Here is a 19,141-nt window from a genome sequence, read left to right on the forward strand (position 1 = left end):
AGCACGTCGCATGATATGTTCTGCATACAGGTTGAATAGGTAGGGTGAGAGTATACAACCCTGCCGTACTCCTTTCCCAATCTTAAACCAGTCCGTTGTTCCATGGTCTGTTCTTACCGTTGCTACTTGGTCGTTATACAGATTCCTCAGGAGGCAGACAAGATGACTTGGTATCCTCATACCACCAAGAACTTGCCACAATTTGTTATGATCCACACAGTCAAAGGCTTTAGAAGAGTCAATAAAACAGAAATAGATGTTTTTCTGAAACTCCCTGGCTTTCTCCATGATCCAGCAGATATTGGCAATTTGGTCTCTAGTTCCTCTGCCTTTTCGAAACCCAGCTTGTACATCTGGCAATTCTCGTTCCATGAATTGCTGGAGTCTACCTTGCAAGATCTTGAGCATTACCTTACTGGCATGTGAAATAAGTGCCACTGTTCGATAGTTTGAACATTGTTTGGTGCTTCCCTTTTTTGGTATGGGGATATAAGTTGATCTTTTCCAATCTGTTGGCCATTCTTGTGTTTTCCAAATTTGCTGGCATATGGCATGCATCACCTTGACAGCATCATCTTGCAATATTTTAAACAGTTCAGCTGGGATACCGTCATGTCCTGGTGCCTGGTTATTCTCTAAATTATTCTAAGTTATCCTTGTTATTCCCTAAGGCTTGCATGAGGTTTAATCCAAGCTAAATTAACAGTGCTCACCTTCTTCACAGAAAGTGGGCTGCACACATTCTGTTAGGAATTGCTGACCACTGCCCTTTGTGGTGGGTTGCATAACTGTAGCCTCTCAATGAACTGTCAGAAACTCCTGGCCACTACCCCATTTAGTGAATCACATAATGCAGTCTCTGGTTAAGAGTCTTGCACTCACCCAGGCTGTTGGCTGGATTCTTCTGAGCAGGGAGTAGTATAAAGAAATTCCAGTTCAGCTGAACTTCGCTTGAGCTGGAAGGTCCAACTGAGCTCTGGTGTCTCTTGTGTTTTTCATCCTGATCTTTGGTCCTGACTCCTGGCTTATCCTCTGGTTCTGCCTTCTGGTTCATCCCCTGATCTTGACTATTTGGTAATCCAGACTCCAGGTCCATAACTTACTCCTGGCTGCTGCCTAGGCCAGCCCTGACAAATTCCTTGTTTGCTGAGAAGTTGGAATGTTTGTGAACACCCAGTGTCGTCATATTAGCTCTGTCAATGGTATAACAAGCTTTGGTGCCAAAAGGACAATACAATATAGATTGCTCTTAACACTCATCTTAGACCATAATTGGATCCTGGCTGTGTTCACATGTCAAGTAAGCCAAAAATCCTGGGTTAATAAGCCAGGATGTGAACAAGTGACCTACACTCAGCCCCTTTCTTGCTGCTTTGCTCATCCTTTCACATGAGTGGCAAAACAATCTGGGATTTGGCACTTAAGCATACCTTCCCATGACACGCGAATCCAAAACTATGCTTAAGTGCTTGCAGACAAGCCAAGAGAAACATCCAGCATTAAACCAGGTTTTGAAGTTGACTTATGTATCTTGGCTTGTTTGCAAGCACTTAACCAGAGTTCCCAGTTTGTACAAAACACAAAAGGGAGAAGCAAACCTGGGTGCCTGCTACTTGTTCACGTCACTCTTAATAAGCCAGGATTTTTGGCTTCACGTGACATGCAAACCATGTCACAGTGAAAAAAGAAATGTGACATTTTAAACCTGATATTCAAGTGTTGCCCTCTCTTTCAGCATTGAACTCACTGTATACAAACAGAAGATCTTGTGGAAAAACTAATCTTACACTGTACTACTTCAGATTATAGATTGGACAGTCACATGCTTGAAAGCTTCCTCATGAAAAAAATAATCCCTGTAGATTAAGGATGGACAAATCTTTCTGTTTCATATTCTACAATGTTCACATTTTTTCAAGCATAAGTTTGGTTCATCATATTTCCGTATCAGTTTGCCATCTTTTTTAAGATCACAAGAAAATTTGTACACATTTTTGTTTGCAATTTCCCCTACTCATTCCATTTTTGCAAGCATTTCCTCTAAGAAATGCTTTCTTGTATGCATTTTTCCCTAATGTGCTCATTTTTGTATGCATAGTGTATGCATTTGGGGGCACATTTTTTGATTTGAGAGCTGCATCACAACATTTGGAGAAGTGTAAAATTAGCTTGGGAAATATATATTAGCTCAATTCATATTAAAAAATGAACCAAATGAAATTCGCCCCCATCTGTACTGTGGATGGAAAGCTAGCATATCAGCAAGGAAGCTAGGCTACAACCTTTCTTGCTGATGCCTAGTTTTTGTATGTGTTCATGGAACACATTAAATCATTTTAGAGCATTAAACCATGTGATTGGCCCATGTGTAGTCCAGAGTGATACAGTCCAGTAAGTGTTTTACAGTAGTATCTGTTGTTTGTGTAAACTAGCTTTAAAAATCATGAACTGGCCCAGACCAATTCCTGCAGCAGCCACAGCCAGCACCAGTGCTGGCTCCAGGTTTTTGAGGGCCCATGGGCAGGGCCCCCTCCCTTCTCACTGCCATTGTCACGAGCTGCTATTGCTCTCCCTCCTCTTTCTCATCATTGCTACCATTTGCTTGCTTGACAGGCAGAGAACCAATGAGTGAGTAGGTCTCTACTGCTTCTCCTTCACACCAACATTGTTGTCGGAGTCAGAATGAGACGCAGGTGAACAAGCAGGTTGCAATGCTGAAGAGGATGAGCAATTCCAGGGGGCTCTTGTCAGTGAGCCCCTGCTGGGGTGTGGCCCTCATAAGGTGCCCAACCATGCCTACCCTTGACACTGGCCCTGACCCCACCATTGCCAGTTTTTCAGAAATGTATTTCTTAACTTGGCAAAGAGGAAGATCAGGAATGTGAATTGGCTAGGGTGTTCCAGTAAATGAATTAAAAAATGACTATGTTTTGGCAACCAATATGAATGGATGAGGTTCGTTACCTTGGATGTTGAAAAACCATGGACTAGTCATCTAATATTTCTAGCTCTATGATTATGTAATTCTTTATTAATCTGTTTATTAAAAAGAAAAAAGAATGCTAATACTTATGAAGTTAAAAAAATCAAAACAAAGAAATGAGAGGCAGAGAATATGGATACTGTGGATTTTCTACTTCCTCACCAGGACAGAAATGTCATCTATTTAACTGCAGAATAAACCATTATTGCAGCTGTGTTCCAAGGAGCAAGGCAGTACAGGAAAGTGGGGTATACTGCAAATTGTCAGCTCATCAGTGCAGCTAGTTTTGATCGAAGCAAAATCATGTGGTTTTGGTTGAAACTTCAGTCACTGAATTCATAGCAGGAGGACCTTTTTTAAAGGTATTTAAAGTGGATTTGCGTATGGAAACTAGAACTAGCCTGAATTTCTGAGAATACATTTTTCTGAGATTTTTCAAACCCCGCCTCCAGAAAAAGAAAGCCACTTTGCAGAATTTTCTCCAAATATTCTTCACCATTTTCTTTTGCTAGCCACCATTTCCCCCATACAGTACCCCAGAACGATGCCAGGTTTGGGGGATCCTAGAGGATTCAAAATGGTGGTCAGGCTGCCAACACGATCACTGCAATTATTCCACCTGTAACTGGAATAAACTGGGGGGAGGCAAGGAAGAAAGAAAGAACCTCTGCTACTGCTAAAGGTGAGCCTCATCTCTGAGAAACTGTTAAGACAATTCATCCTCTCCCTGGAGAAATTAGATGAAATGGTCCTCCAAATTTCTTTACCCACAAATAGGGTGGAGAATTTTGAACAACCATTTGTGCACAACTCAGCCACTGTTCAGCCCACTCCTATGCATGTTTCTACTGAAGTAAATAATACTTCATTCAATGGGCCTTACTTCCAAGTAAGTGTAAGTAGAATGATATATTGCCCCAAACCGATATCTGAAGTCAATGGAAAGCTGACAGTCCTCAGTTCTTTTAAGAATAATGTTCCACCTCACACCAATGTGTGAGGACACTCAGTGCAAACCAAAAGTGGAACAATTTTGAATCTGAACCAGTTGTTTTCTCCCAACAGGGAATTGTTGCTGCAGCTCGTTCAAAAGGGGAACACAAGCAGAAAATATTTCTAACCATCTCCTTTGGAGGAATCAAAATCTTTGATGAGAAGACAGGAGTAAGTAAAATAATGACATGACACAACCAAACTGAATCTCTTGGTAGTATCCTTAAAAGCTTTCCCTGAGTGGGCAGTAACATCCAACTTATATAAAGTCTCACCAAACAGATGACATGCTTCATACATTGGTACTGTAGATCAAAGCAATGGCCTGAGTTAATGAAGATGCAATTATTGCTCTTTTGTTTAATACACAGTGACCAACTTCAGAATAGGTTAATGGAACTACTTAACCAACTGACTAGAGACATTGAGTATTGCAGCCTTCCCCAGCTAGGGTCCTCCAGATGTTTTGGACTATAACTCCCAGCATTCCTGACCATTGGCCATGCTGGCTGAGGCTGATGGGAGCTGAAGTCCAAAATATCTGTGGGGCACCAGTTATTGTGAAGGAAGATAGAAGCTGATGTAAGAACTTCATGAAATGGGCAGGAATGAGGACAAGCCTTCCACCTAGGACCAAACTAGATGAGACATTAATTGTGTGAATGCTATTACCAAACATGTTTTTGTTCTGTAAATAGCAGTTGTGGTAAAGCTAGAACAGCCTTGGGACCATGGTAGGGGAAAGGACTTTAATTTTTTCTCTTCCTGCCGCTGGTCAAACAAAAATTGCTTCTCTGAAGCTGTCATTCCTTTGAAATACAAATAACAGGCAACTTTTGTATGGACTGAAAGAGTTAAACTCCCCTCCCCACCTCCCACAGTAGCAAAGCTGCTCACACTCTTCCATGGCTGCTATTTACATAACAAAAAATATTCATGGTAATTGCATTTACAGTTAATATCAAGCCTAGTCTGGTCGTTCTTTTTGAAAACTGAAGATGCTTTAGCTAAATCTTTCTTGGAAGCTAGGCACTCTGACCTGGAGGTGCTGATCCCTAAACCTGGATGTGTCAGGATCAGTTTTAGTTATGCACCAGTGATGGAAAACTATCCCAAACATGTTCAGAGGCTTCACCTGATAATTAACGTGACAGAGATGGAATTAAAGCTCTTCCCCAGCCCCAAAATAAGTCAGCCTTAGAATCCTTTTGGGCATTCTGGCAGAACCTGTCTGCTTCAAAAGACCTGTTGTTTGGATTTGCCTCTTGGAAACCTAAACCACCACTTCACCACCAAGGAAAGCAGGAGGCACATTATTCTAGGTTTTGTGTTGAGTCTGATATTTAGGATGCAGAAACAGCAAGTGTTAAGATCCCCTGGTACTACATAATATAGTTTTCTGTGCAAAGAGAGGCACAGAATGATTGCTCCTTCCTCTCTCTGCATGATAAAAGGAGTTTGTTCATGCAGAGAAAGGCAGGATTGATGGTTCCTTGCCTTCCTTTGCACAGAAAAACTCCCCTATGATGTCAGGGGGTCGGGCTTTGGAAGGAGTGGCAGGGCTTGGTGGGAGTGGGAAGGGCTTCTGGAGGAAGAGGTCCATCCCATGATGGTTGAGCTGGAAAGCAATCCAAACCCTATAGAGTAACCCCCATCCCTAACATAACATATAGCCACTGCCCATCACCCCTCCCCACTACACTTCTGTACTTTTGCAAAAACAGCCAAATATTAAGGGTCCTAACTGCCTGAGAATCAACTTCTACCCATGTTGTATTGCACTAACTAATATGGGCTGAATACATTAAGAGTATGCAAGTATACTGAGTGTACGAAATGTATACAAGATGCTCCTCGTATACTGAATATATAAGATGTTTCTTTGTGGCTACTCTATTGTTTCAAAATTCCTTTCCTCTGGGGACACAGTTATGCCATGGTATTCTCTTGAAGCACCGTAAGACATATTTAGGATGGCTTTTAGTGGTCATGTTTTTCAGCTTCTATTGTGGAATTTTAGATGGGATGGGTTGTTGTGGCAGTTTTTTAAACTTGTTTGGATTCTGCAGGGTTTTTTTACTTAGTGTTTTGTATCATATGTTTTTTAAAGTTATTTATATGTGACATTGCCCTTGAGAAAGAAATCAGAGCAACGGAATGCATCACCATGGTCGAATCATTCAACAACCAGGAGTGTAGTTTTCCAGCTTTCTGATGAAAGCATAACTGGAACAATTCATATGGATTAACAATAAACATGATAAATTGTCAGTAGTTTATTAACATTTTTCTTACTCCAATAATAAATAATAACAGAAATTATAAATAACAGAGCAAGGCCTTTGACATTTTGAGGGGGAAAACAGATGTATCATCCCTTTTGGTGGTACAAAACTACTTGTGAGAAAAGAGGTTTTAATAATTAATAATAATTAAATAATTATTAGTTTCATAAATAATGTATCATTGAGTTTAGACTCAATAGAGATGTGAGCTACATACTCGCACAGCCCATGTTATTCACATAGTCTGAACAATGTAGGGAGTAGTGGCTTATACGCTGTTGTTTCTGTTTGGTGGATAAATCCTTACTAATAAGGCTGTGCATGGTAAATAAAGACAGCCTTTTAGTATCCTTTGTGTAACTTCTGTAGTTGAAAATATGTTTTCTCTCTTTATACAGTAAATCTGTTTGCAGCTTGAATAATACTCAGCCAAATTTTTGCCACAAGAAAGGAATACCTAATGATTTTTATTTTCCTCCCCTGCCATTTGCAGTGGTATTGTTGCAATTGAGGTATCATGGGAGTCAGGGGTCCAGAAATGCATTCACCAGCTTTCTGTTGGCAAGTGCATCTTTTAATAATGCAAGACAAGCTCAGCATATGATCAGGGAAAGACTCCCAGCTTTCTGCTGAGACCAGAGAAGGGTGGGGATCCCCTTGATCTCTCTTTGGATAAATTCAGTAAGCAGCAAAGCGTCTCACTGCTGATCTGGTGCTTTGAATCAGTATGTAAGTTTAAAGTGAATGTGGGGGAGCTCTCTGTAATATCACACTGAGCCTCAGAGCCACCCAGAAAGTACTGAGATATCTTGGTGCTTTCCAAGTGTCAGCTCAGTGCAAAAGCAGTGAAGAGACCCTGTCCTCTTCAAGCTTGGTGATGGGCACTCCGATAGGAGTTGCAAGGACTGCAAAGACAAATGCAGTGTTTATTTTTGTAAAATAAACTGTTTCTTTCTTTATATAAAACTAGGGATGGATGGACTCATCTCTGTCCATCCCCACCGGGCACTCGCCAAACCGCCACCCACTCCTACTTCATGCACTGCACGAGCCGCTGAACAGCCCAGCAAGCACCCAGTGGCTGCCCGTCCCTTCGCAGAGCCACCATTTTGAAGGAAAATGGCAGCTTGGGGTTTTCTGTAAAAGTAATGTTGCATAAAGGCATAAAGGGGCCATTTATACAACATTACAGGCGTAAATGGTCCATTTACACCTGTAATGTTGCGTAAATGACCCTTTACTTGGACTCCCACAGCATCCCTACATACAACTGTTAGTAGCAAAAATAGTTTCTACTTAAGGGTTTTTTTCTTCTGTTGAATGCTGTTCAATAAGAATAGGCTTCAACATTAGCATAAACAACCATATTTGAGAGAAAGGATCAGTTAAATATGAGTATTATATGTACTGTGTTTATGTGTCCTGTTCTGGAAATATGTACTAAAAAGGTAGAGGCTGTTCCAATTCTTTGGAGATCTCATAGCACAGAGGCTAAGGAGTGATTCATAAGTACCTGATAGTCAAGTCATAATATTTCCATCACTTAAGTCATTTTTACTTTATATTAACAGGGACCTAAGGCAAACACAGTAAATAGAATCAGAACACACTGCAAAACAGCTTTTATCTTAACTGTAATTATCTTCACAGAGGCTTATGCCCTCTCTTGAATTTTAAAAAGGATCTCAATTAAATTTTTATACAAATTAACTATTTAGCACAATGCCAGAAATAAAACCAGGCTGATGGCAGATAGAATTAGCTTTGCTAATTAATATTGCGTTATTGGATAACCAGGATCATTAAACGTACAAGTAAATAATGCAGTGTCAATTATGAAGAGTTATTGGGATAGTATTGTGTACTATATATTCAAAGGATGATGCACTGTTTGACTATCTGAGCCTAAAGCCTTATGTAAGTGTTATGTTCTCCCTATAACACAGTATGCAAGGATTTTGAAGAGATGCTGAGCAAGACTTGTCATTGTTGGTGACCTTGTGAACCAAGCTCAACCTCACCCAGTCACCTGAAAGAGGTTATATGATCACTGCAAGAATCATAGCAGGATCTAGAATTGTTTCGTATGACCGGGTGCTGAGTTATAGTAATTACTGTGGACTTAGGGAGCTTGTTTCCCCATAGATTTCTGGGAAGGAAAAATATTCATTATGAGATGTTGGATGAGCGAAGATTCATTCATAAGGACCTGGAAGTCTGGGAAAGACCTTGGATTCTACTGCTTGACCCAGCTAACATACCTGAAATATCATCACATTATAGTCTCTAGTGCCAGAGGGGAGTGGTGTCCTCTCTTATCATTCTCAGGTGAGGACTGGTGCAAGAGCACACCAGTTACAAGGTCTATTATCATGAAAGCAGAAGCCAGCCCAGTGATCTGGCCCTTGTTCATACAGCAGCTCTTTTTTGTACTGATACTGACTTCCTCGTCATGTCAGATGTGCTGCAGAGCACAGAAACAGATAAGAAATAAAGAGTTAATTAGCTCTGATTGGTACCAAATGTGAGCACCACTTACAGCTCCCCATGCCACCAATATGCCCAGTGCTTTTGGGGATCCTTGCCTTGCTTTCCCACCTGCAACTACTTCTTCTGATCCATAATCAGGCAGGCTTTATTAAGTGCCTCCCAAACTACACCTTTCCAACATCCATACAGCTCTTCAGAATTCCTTGTCATCCCACATCCTTGCAACAAGGTTCAACTTACTTTCCAGCTGTGCTCCAGCCAGTAACAGAAGAGAAAGTGGTTCTTACTGAAGCACTAGGTGCAAATGATGGGCAGAGAGAGTAATCTTGGTGCCTGGTCATAGATGAGATTAAGGTGTACATTATGGTTCTAGTTTCAGCTGATATAGTAATGGGAAGAATACATTGGCATCCCTTTAAAATATTCTGGATGTTCATAATTTAAAACATTATTCCATCCATATGTGTTGGTTAATTGGAAATGCATGCAAAAACAGGTTCCAGTTATTAAGAAGAACACAGCTCACCCCCACCCCCAAACATAAACTGTCCAGCCAAAAATTTTATGTTTGCAAGGGGACAAATTTTAACACTACAACTGGAATGTAAATATCAGTACAGCTATAATTTATACAAAGAATCATCCAGAATTTGGTGCCAGATTTTAAGTGAGCTCATTTCCTCTTAGCCAGTATGCTTTGCTTTTCTCAAAACGTCTGCCTGTATGCAACGCCACAGATATTTGAAACCTGTCCCTTTATTTCTGCAGAGCATTTCTCTTTGCTGCCTCAGCAGCCTCACCCTCTTGGATATTCTTCTTCCTTGCCACAAAAAGCAGTTGTGCAAACTGATGTAAATTGTAGTGACAGGTGGCACATGCATGTTGACTAGCTGCATGAATTGTGGCTGGAAAATGTTCATTTGAATGTACGTCCCAAGTAATGCAGAGCTGGCAGACATCCATGCAAATTGGATGCAAATTCTTATGCGCATCCCAGTACACATTTGTGCATCCAGCCACTCGTGATTCATTTTTTCTTGATGGAAAGTAAATCTGATAGAATCAGATGTAATGAAGATGTGGGATAACTGTGTCAACAAGTATATTCTTAATCAGAAATCAACCCCCCAGGATTACTGTGGCTTTCCTGTGTATCACAACGGGAGCTGCTATCGGTGCTCAGCATTTTGAAACATATAAGTGATTTATATGACAAAATATAAAATGACAAAATGAAAAGCGAGAATGTGAAAATCTCCACCCTTACTGTCTGAGATCAGGTATATAGATAAAGAGGAAATAAGCTTGAGAATAGAAGAGAGACTTCTTTTTCATATACAAAGACACAAAACTCGTCCTAAACCAATGGAACCAATTACCTGGGGAGGTGGTGGGCTCTCCCACACTGGAGGCCTTCAAGACGATGCTAGACAGCCATCTGTCAGGGATGCTCTGACTTGGATTCCTGCATTGAGCAGGGGGTTGGACTCGATGGCCTTGTAGGCCCTTTCCAACCCTACTATTCTATGATTCTATGATTCTAAAACAAAACTTTCTAGTCAGCTTTGTGCAGAGGCCTTCATTAAACCCCTTCAGGTTCAAGGGTTCATGGAATTAGGGATGTGTAAAACCTTCTGAACTATTTCCACCTGTCAGAAAATGTTTTTGTGAAAGAGCATGCATGTTATTTTGCATATTAATTAGCACATTACTTCAGATCCTAGTATTATTGCATATTGCTCACCATTAAAGACATAGACTCCTGGCATAATTGTTCAGGGTCTTCACTTAAAAAACAAAAAGGCAAATATGTTATTGCGCATCCATCCAATCTAAGTAGTGCTCATCAAGGCTCTACATTTACATTACACACTAATTAGCTATGATGTGTCCATCTAGTGTAGTTCCCCCATTTAAACCATAGTCCACTTGTTCCCTGTTCAAAGCAAAGGTCAGCTAGCTATTGTATGTCCTTTCAGTATATGTAGTAGTTATCATAGTTCCCTGCTCAATTGCTGACTGGCTTGCTATTGCACAACATACCCTATTTTCAGAACTTCTTCCCCAACAAATCATTTCTTCTGCATCCCTTCACAGAGTATAACACTCTCATCCTCACTCTCCCTATCCAATCCTTTTTAGCTAAGTTCATTGTCATTTAATCATTTGCCAAGTTATTACTTATTTCTCTAAAATGTCTAGACCTGATTTATCTCATTTGTCCGTGTTGATCATTCCCATGCATTTGACCTAATTTAAAAGAGACAAGTGTTGATGTTTGTGTGCTTTGTATCTTGTTGGCTAACATTGGATTTTAATTTATCACTATATAAAAAAAAAAATCAATGTCTAGCCCCAAACTAGCAAATTCTCTAAAAATTGGCATCGGCAGGCTTGACTTTAGATGGATGGTTTTAGAGGAACTGCTCCATAATTAAAGATGAAAAGAATGTATTTGAGTTACTATCAGAAACCTTGCTTGTTCTTTTCCATTTGCCTTTATATTGAACTTGCTTGTGCTACAAATCTAATATTCATGAAAAAGCATAAATTTTAATCACCTCATGATTTTATCCATCTTTGTACTTGCACTCTAGATACATAGATGGATTGAAAGCATCATTCTAGGCAGATGTCATCACCAAGAGTGATGAATTGTAAGTCAAGTTTACTCCATCTAACACTATAATTCTCTAGAAGATGGCCACGCCGATCCACAGTTAGGCAATATCTTTATTAGGACCAACCAAACTGCCACAAAGGGTTGTGCAAGCTTTTGAGTTCTCCAGAACTCTTCATCAGGCTAGACAGTATAAAAGGCAGTATATGAGGAAAGTAACAGAAAAGTTCAAAATTAGGCCAGATCTTGTGGCCATGAGGTCAGTAGTATAGACTCAGTTCCAAAATGGTAAAATGGTGATGGCAGACCGATAGGTCCTGCAGGTATCAGATTACACCTAGCATTCTGGGACAAAGGAGGAATATCTGACCCTCATTTCAGAAAGCGTAAATGCCAGGTGTAACTCAGGTCTCCCACTGAGACACAGAGGTCCCTTAGCGGGCAGAGAGCAGACACAGAGAAACAAGACAGTCTTCATATTAACAAAGCCAGTGATTAATTTTAAGTGGTGCACTAAGTAAAAAAAACAACCCTCAGCTGAAGCCAAACAGTATAGTATTGCCTAGTGGTTGGAGAGTATGGAACCCTCCAAATGTAAAGTACCTCTTCAGGTGGCAGAAAATCATCTTCCTCTGGTTGTAGATTCTGCCCTGAATGGCTAGTTATGGTATCTTCCAAGGCACATAAAATACATTTATTTGTTTATTTATTTATTTAAACTATTTCTTGGCTGCCTTTCAGGGCAGAAGCCCTCCCAAGGTAGCTCACAACAATAAAATACATAAAACAGTTAAAATATTAAAAGTGATAAAAACATAAAAAACAAAAACAGTAAAAGCCAACAATAAAAGCAGCAACAATGTTAACAGCAGCAACAGCCATATGAAGAGATGGCCAAGTTAAAATAATATGTTTTCAAGGACTTCTTAAAAGTCTGCAATGACGGAGCATGGCGGACCTCCAGTGGCAGCTTGTTCCAAAGATGTGGGACCACTGCAGAGAAGGCTGTCTCACGTGTGATCACCCACCTGACTGCTCGCACAGGTGGGCAAATGAGGGCCTCTCTTTCTGATCTTAAAGTGCAGGCAGGCTGATATGGGTAAAGGCGGTCCTTCAAGTACCTTGGTCTCAAACCATTTCAGGCTTTAAAAGTCAAAACCAGCACTTTGAATTGGGCTCGGAAACGTACTGGTAACCAGTGCAGCTGGTGCAGTACAGGCATTATGTGATCAAATCGCCTCGCCCCCACCAATACTTGGGCAGCTGCATTCTGCACAAGCTGGAGTTTCTGAAGTTTCTTCAAAGGCAACCCCACATATAGTGCATTACAGTAGTCCAGCCTGGACAAGACTAGTGTGTGGATAACTGAGGCAAGGTCTGTCCTCTCCAGATAGGGCCACAGTTGGCATACCAGCCTAGGCTGGTAAAAAGCACTCCAGGACACTGCAGCCACCTGGGCTTCCGCAGTTAGCTCAGAGTCCAGGTGGACTCCCAGACTGCGCACTTGGTCTTTCAGGGGGAGTGCAACCCCATCTAAGACCGGTTGTAAACCTCCATCCGAAGTAGTTGGTTTCCCAACCCATAGTACCTCCATCTTGTCTGGATTAAGTTTCAGTTTGTTCACCCTCATCCATCCCAAAACAGCCTCCAGACACTGGTTCAAGAGTTCCACAGCCTCCCTGGGATGTGCAGATGGAAACGAGAGGTAGAGTTGAGTATCATCCGCATACTGATGACATTTCAGCCCAAACCTCCTGATGACTTCCCCCAGCAGTTTCATGCAGATGTTAAAAAGCATGAGGGACAAGATAGAACCTTGCAGCACCCCACAGGCTAATGGCCATGGGGTGGAACTGAAGTCCCCCAGCACCACCTCCTGAGACTAATCCTCCAGAAAGGACCGGAACCACTTTAAAACTGTGCCTCCCAAGCCCAATCCAGATAAATGATCCAGAAGGATACCATGGTCAATGGTATTGAAAGCCGCTGAGAGGTCCAGAAGACCCAACAGGGTTGCACTCTCCCCATCTGTTCCCTGGCATAAGTCATCAACCAGGATGACCAAGGCTGTTTCCATCCTATAACCAGGCCTGAAACCTGATTGGAATGGATCTAAATCAGTTTCATCCAGAATGGCTTGGAGTTGTGAGACCACCGCATGCTCCAGCACCTTGCCCAAGAATGGCAAATTTGACACAGGGCGGTAATTATCTGGAACCATCAGATCTAAATTTGGTTTCTTCAGGAAGGGCCTCACCACAGCTTCTTTCAAATCTGTGGGGATGTCGCTGTCCCTCAAGGAGGCATTCACCACCTCAGAGGTCCAGCTATCCAGCCCAGCTTTGGCAGATTTCACAAGCCAGGATGGGCAAGGATCTAAAGGGCAAGTATAGGCCTCAGATAACCATCCTGGTCCATAAGTAAAACATCCAGCATCGTTATTATGGGTAGTATCTGATGTGACAACACTGCTAATGTAAATTACATTGCACTGGCATAAACAACCTCTAGCGCAATGCCAATGGTGCTTTCTGGTGTGACAGGTTTCCCCATGAAAATACTGAGCTCAAGAATCTTATCTTGAAGGTGAAGTTTACATCCAGAATGTGTTACTTTTGTAGTATATTTCAAATGCCTAAAACGTTTCATACGCATTATCTCAGTGGTCATTATGACAACCTTTCAACAGGCTGGTATCATCACTATATTGTAAATACGAGGCTGAAAGAATATAGTATTATCTGTTGCCACTTTGTTGCTGATGTAAAATTTGCACTCAGTCTCTTATTAGCCATTGTGCTATACTAACTCTCTATATCACACTGCAAGGGAAGAACTGAATGCTTGAATGTGCCCTGATGGCAAACAAACTACACATATTAAAAGCAAAGAAATAACAGTTATATTATTATTTTCTGATAAAAGCATTGGAATAATTGCAATTGTGGACCAAGATGAACTCTAAAGGCTAATAAAATAATTTTCACCATAAATTCCTAAACAAATCCTTTTTTCCCATTTGTTATTTATTAAATATGCTTAATTAAATAATTATTCATACATTCTTATTTACATATTTTCAATATATTACCTAAAATCCATATGTATTTTAGGTAATATATTGAAAATATATTATTATATATTAATATATTGAAAATATATTTTGCTGCAACAAAGGTATCTCCTTTGTTGCAGCAAAATATTGGCTCAGTGTCTTAAGCAAATCATGAACAGCCAGTCCTGTGGTCCCTGGACAGCTTGTCAGGGGCCATAAGATTGTCTAGAAAAAATCCCTCCAAGGCTGTAGACAGAATTATGACCTTCAAAGGTTTAAAAAAAAAATGGGAGCCCTCTTTTTTGCTCCTCTGAGCCACTGCAGAGATCTCTACAAGATCTCAAATTTGGCATTCTGGAGGAGTGCCAGTGGGTGGGGAGGGAGTGGCTGAGGAACCAAGGGCAAATAGTTTACAGTGCATATGACTACCTCCAGTGTGGATTTTATTTAGCAAAGTGGAACAGGCCAATTACTTGTGTGCAATTTTGAATCTTCAAATCAGAGCAAACTTTGGCCAACCAAGATAGGTTTTTTTCACCTTATTATTCTAATGTGTGTGTGTGTGTGTATACACACACACACACACACACGTATATCTCAGGCAAATATGCCAAGTACTATTTATTCTATTCACTCACTTGCTGGCATAATTAGCCCTCCCGAGTATCCTCAAAATGATATCGCCAAGATGGACATGCAGAATTTATAACTCAGGGATGGCCTATGGATTTATAACATTTCCAGGATTACTTTGAGACTATAAACTCAGTAAATTAGCTTCCAAGAGAAATGGATTTGTCATGTTTTGTAAATGTGCCCACACATATATTGAGGCCAAACATGCATATGTTGAAAATAAACAAAAATCCTAGTAAAAATGCGGATTCCAGTAAAACAATCATAAACATTAAAGCCACTTATTTATTTATTTAAAATAATTCTAGGCCACTTTCTAGGCCAGAGTAAACAAGTAGGTCTTCAGTGCCTTCCTAATAGCCTGCAATGTGTCAGGAGTGCCCTAGCTGCCTCTTACAGTCTACTCCAATAGCCAACTCAAGACACAGACAAAAGGATTCTTTTCAAGGCTTTAATCCTTTTACAACTTAATGACTCTTTCAGATGCTAATCGCCAGCGACTAAGCAAGGAACAGCACTGGGGAAAGATAGCAGAGTAGCCTATGCTCCAGGTTAGGCAGTTGGTCCCCGTTTGAAGGAGAATCATGGGAAGACCCTGAACTTATGGGCTAGGGAGAGATCCTCCCTCTTTCCCTTGGATCCTCGGGACGCGACCATTGCTTGCGCGCCAAATGAGCGCTACGCCTCCTTTCCACACCCTCCATCTGTCGTCGCTCCCTGCGTTGGGCGTCGAGTGTCCGGCAAGCCCCCCTCCAGCACTCTCTCGCGATTGTGCAGTATTTTTTGGACAGACTGATTGTATAATGTTCAACTCAACCTGATCATCCAAAAGCTGTGTGTACTAGATAAAACTTGAAAAATTGGTAGCCTTTACCATCTATTCTAACAGCAAGGGTTTGCATTGTTAACAGGTATGTCAAATAATCAAATCTACACCAACCTTGATACCATTGAACCAACCTTGACACCATTTATGCAAATTTGAATAAAACTAAACCCTTACAAAGGTGATGGAATGCGCATGACACAGCAGTCCAAAACAGAACAAATGACCAATGATAGCATATCCAGTTTATAGATTTAAAAATATATGGACAGATTTTCAAAATGTGAAACTTTTCGACATAAAATGCCAGTTTCAGCCACTTTAGTGGCTGAAGCTGGCATTTTATGCTGAAACATTTCATGTTTTAAACATCTGTTTATATTTTTTTTAAAAAAAACCTTAATAGTACAGTCCTATGCATGTTTAGGCAGAAAAAAGGCCTACAACTCCCAGTATTTTCCAGTTAGCATGGCTGGCTGGGGGATGCTGGGAGTTGTTGGACCATTCTTCTGTCTGAATGTGCATAGGATTGCACTCTTAATCTATAAACTCGATGCACCATCAATGATCATTTGTTTTGTTTTGGAGTTTAATAAAAATGTATGAAACATCATCATAATGTCAGCAGGCTTAGCTCTGCCTATGGGTATAGCTGCAGACAAAACACTGCTATCGCATTCAATCTTGGTGCCCTGCAGTGCCCCAAGAAAGTCTTGGATGAGGTACAAACTGATTCACCTGGGAGGTACGTCCAGTACCTTCTCCGCCAGACAATGTGGCCCTATCGCTGTTCTTGGACTGAGAGGATGAGTCCTAGAAACATCTCCCCTGGCCTCTCAGAAGCCACCAGTATAGAACCAGGCAAGGACCCTTTAAAGAACACCGCCCAGGTAACTTAACGTTAATGGGCAGTGTAAAAGTGCTGCTGCTGATAAAATAATAATAATAATAATAATAATAATAATAATAATAATAATAATAATAGTAGTAGTAGTAGTAATAATACAACCCAGATCCTTCATGGAGGTGGGGCCTAATTTAGAACAGGCCTCACCTACCTTTATAAGGCTTCAGATGGATTTAGCTTTCCGCTGATGAAGCAACATTGCTCCATTGCCTCCAATAGGGAGAAAACTCCTGCTGTTACAAGCTCACTGAGAGTTTTCCTGGGTCCTGGTATGGTCTGTCTGAACCTGAATGCACCATGCTACAGTTTCCTGAAACTGAATTTACCTGATGTGACTCTGCTGCTGTGACTTTACCTGACTTGAGCTTGCTTACTGCACATTGTCTGATGTGACTTTGCTCACCAAGACTCTACTGAATGAAGTGTTGCTGAGTAAGTTTGGTACCACTTCCTCTATAAGCCCCAGGCCTCCACAGAACAGAGGGAGGGGGTTGCTTTGGATGGCAGATTTTTGCTCAGTTTGCTTATCTTTTAGAATTAATAACAGCAATAGCCAGCTGGGCTTAGCATACTATTGACTGGTATGGAAATTATCCTTGAACAACTATTGACACCAATATTTTTGCATGCTTCTCAATTAATATAATAATTTGCAGTGGTGTGATAGTATTCCTAAAATACCAAGAGTTCTTGAGGATTATTTCCTGTGTTTTCTTTTGTTAATTATTTTCATGGTTGCTCACCCTGTCTCTTTCCACAGTTAGAATTCAGCATGCTTTTTCAACAATTATATCGCTATATAATTTGGTCAGATTATCTGGGTTTCCTTGCTAAACTGTGTTGACATTAGTTGTGTGGACCACACTCAAGCTACAGCTCTGTACCCACTTCCATGGGAGTAAGCCATGGAAGTGAACTCAGTGTGCCTTACTTCGGAGGAGGCATGTATAAGATTGCAATCCGGTCTTGTCTACAGCTGATATACAGAAAACACTGAGAAGTGCAAAGAGTATAATATCATTATAAGGAGAACTGCAACAGTTGAATGAGTTAAGCACAGGTTTTGATTAAGAGAACAAAACAATTGAAAACATACTATGCACAGAAGTTGTAAAACACAGGGGAAACTATATTGCCTGCTAAAATTAATAAATAAACCCAGGATGTAAGCAATGCTACCTCAAAGCCATGAAAGGATCATTGCTTGTTTGCAGATGGGGGGGGGGGGAATAAAGAGATGAGACACAAATGTTTGGTATCAAATTTGGGCCACATTTATTGATCAATCTGCAAAGGGGAAAGACCTGGATGGGTTACTAATGTGTGCCACCCACTAGCTAGGCACTGTAATGGGCGAAAACACTCAAAGCCTGTAGAGTGATGTTGCAGCTCGCCAGCCTCCAGGGCTACCCCTTTTGGAGGAGGTAGGCCTTCCCCTGTCACCCCCTCTGAGGCCACAAAACACCAGGGGGTTGAGGTCAGTTGGCTTCAGGTAACCCTTATCCCCTGTTAGGCCGCAAAAAACAGAGCAGGAGGCCTCAGGCATCACCTGTCACCAAAGCAGTACCTCTGAATGCTCACTATCCCTGTTCTCATCAGCACTGCCTGTCCCTAGAAGCCACAGGAGGACAACAAGGCTATTGCTTAGTCGTTCCCCCACTCACCCACCTGTGCTGAATTACTTCTTGCAGGCCCTTTTGCAGATCCAACAGAACAAGTCATTACCTATGTCTGAAAAATGAACTCATCCTGCCTGTAAAGCTCCCTCCTTGTCTATAATAGCTTGGGATGAGGAATAATCCCATCACCTTGTCAAGATAGACCCAATGCTATCTTGCTATTCACCTTGCAGTGGGCCCACTTCAGGGCCCGGTGATTCCAGCTGTCCCTCCATGACACTTTTGCTTGAATAATGTGGGCTGGAGGCAGTCCCACCACATGCCGCATCTGCCCAACACTTGACTGTTGGCACACCAGCGAACTCCGCAGCTTGACCTGGAAGCCCTCTGTCCAGCCCACAATACATCTGCCCCACAACTACATGTTGACACACTGGCTGCATCCAAGCTGGCTCAACAGCTTGACCTAGAAGCCCTCCGTCTGGCCCATTACCTACTCAAGCGCCCATGTTAGAGCACATACACTGGGTCCCATCAATCCAACGATCTAAGGGGACAAAACCAACAGGTGAAAACTTGAAGGCTTAATAGCAATGTACCATTCCTGCCCTGGGAATGACTGCAGGTAAGATCAGAAGACCTTGGAGCACCAACTGCCCCCTGCTTGAACCTTATCAAGCACAAAAGTAAGAGAAATGGCAGTGGAAGCGGCCCAGATATGGAAGAA

The 19,141-nt window shown here is 41.4% G+C and overlaps 1 protein-coding gene across 5 annotated transcripts in view; it reads left to right on the forward strand.

Moving 5' to 3' along the window:
• Positions 1–19,141, forward strand: part of DAB1 (DAB adaptor protein 1) — a 911,155-nt gene that overhangs the window by 791,875 nt on the left and 100,139 nt on the right. For all 5 annotated transcript variants that reach the window (XM_084852384.1, XM_084852385.1, XM_084852387.1 and 2 more), the window contains one exon: positions 4,049–4,147. In XM_084852384.1, coding sequence (XP_084708510.1) covers positions 4,049–4,147 — 99 coding nt within the window. The remainder of the gene's footprint in view (positions 1–4,048; positions 4,148–19,141) is intronic.

This window comes from Heloderma suspectum, chromosome 4, assembly GCF_057233095.1.
Source record: "Heloderma suspectum isolate Gila_16-S chromosome 4, 16-S_ref, whole genome shotgun sequence".
Taxonomy (NCBI): domain Eukaryota; kingdom Metazoa; phylum Chordata; class Lepidosauria; order Squamata; family Helodermatidae; genus Heloderma; species Heloderma suspectum.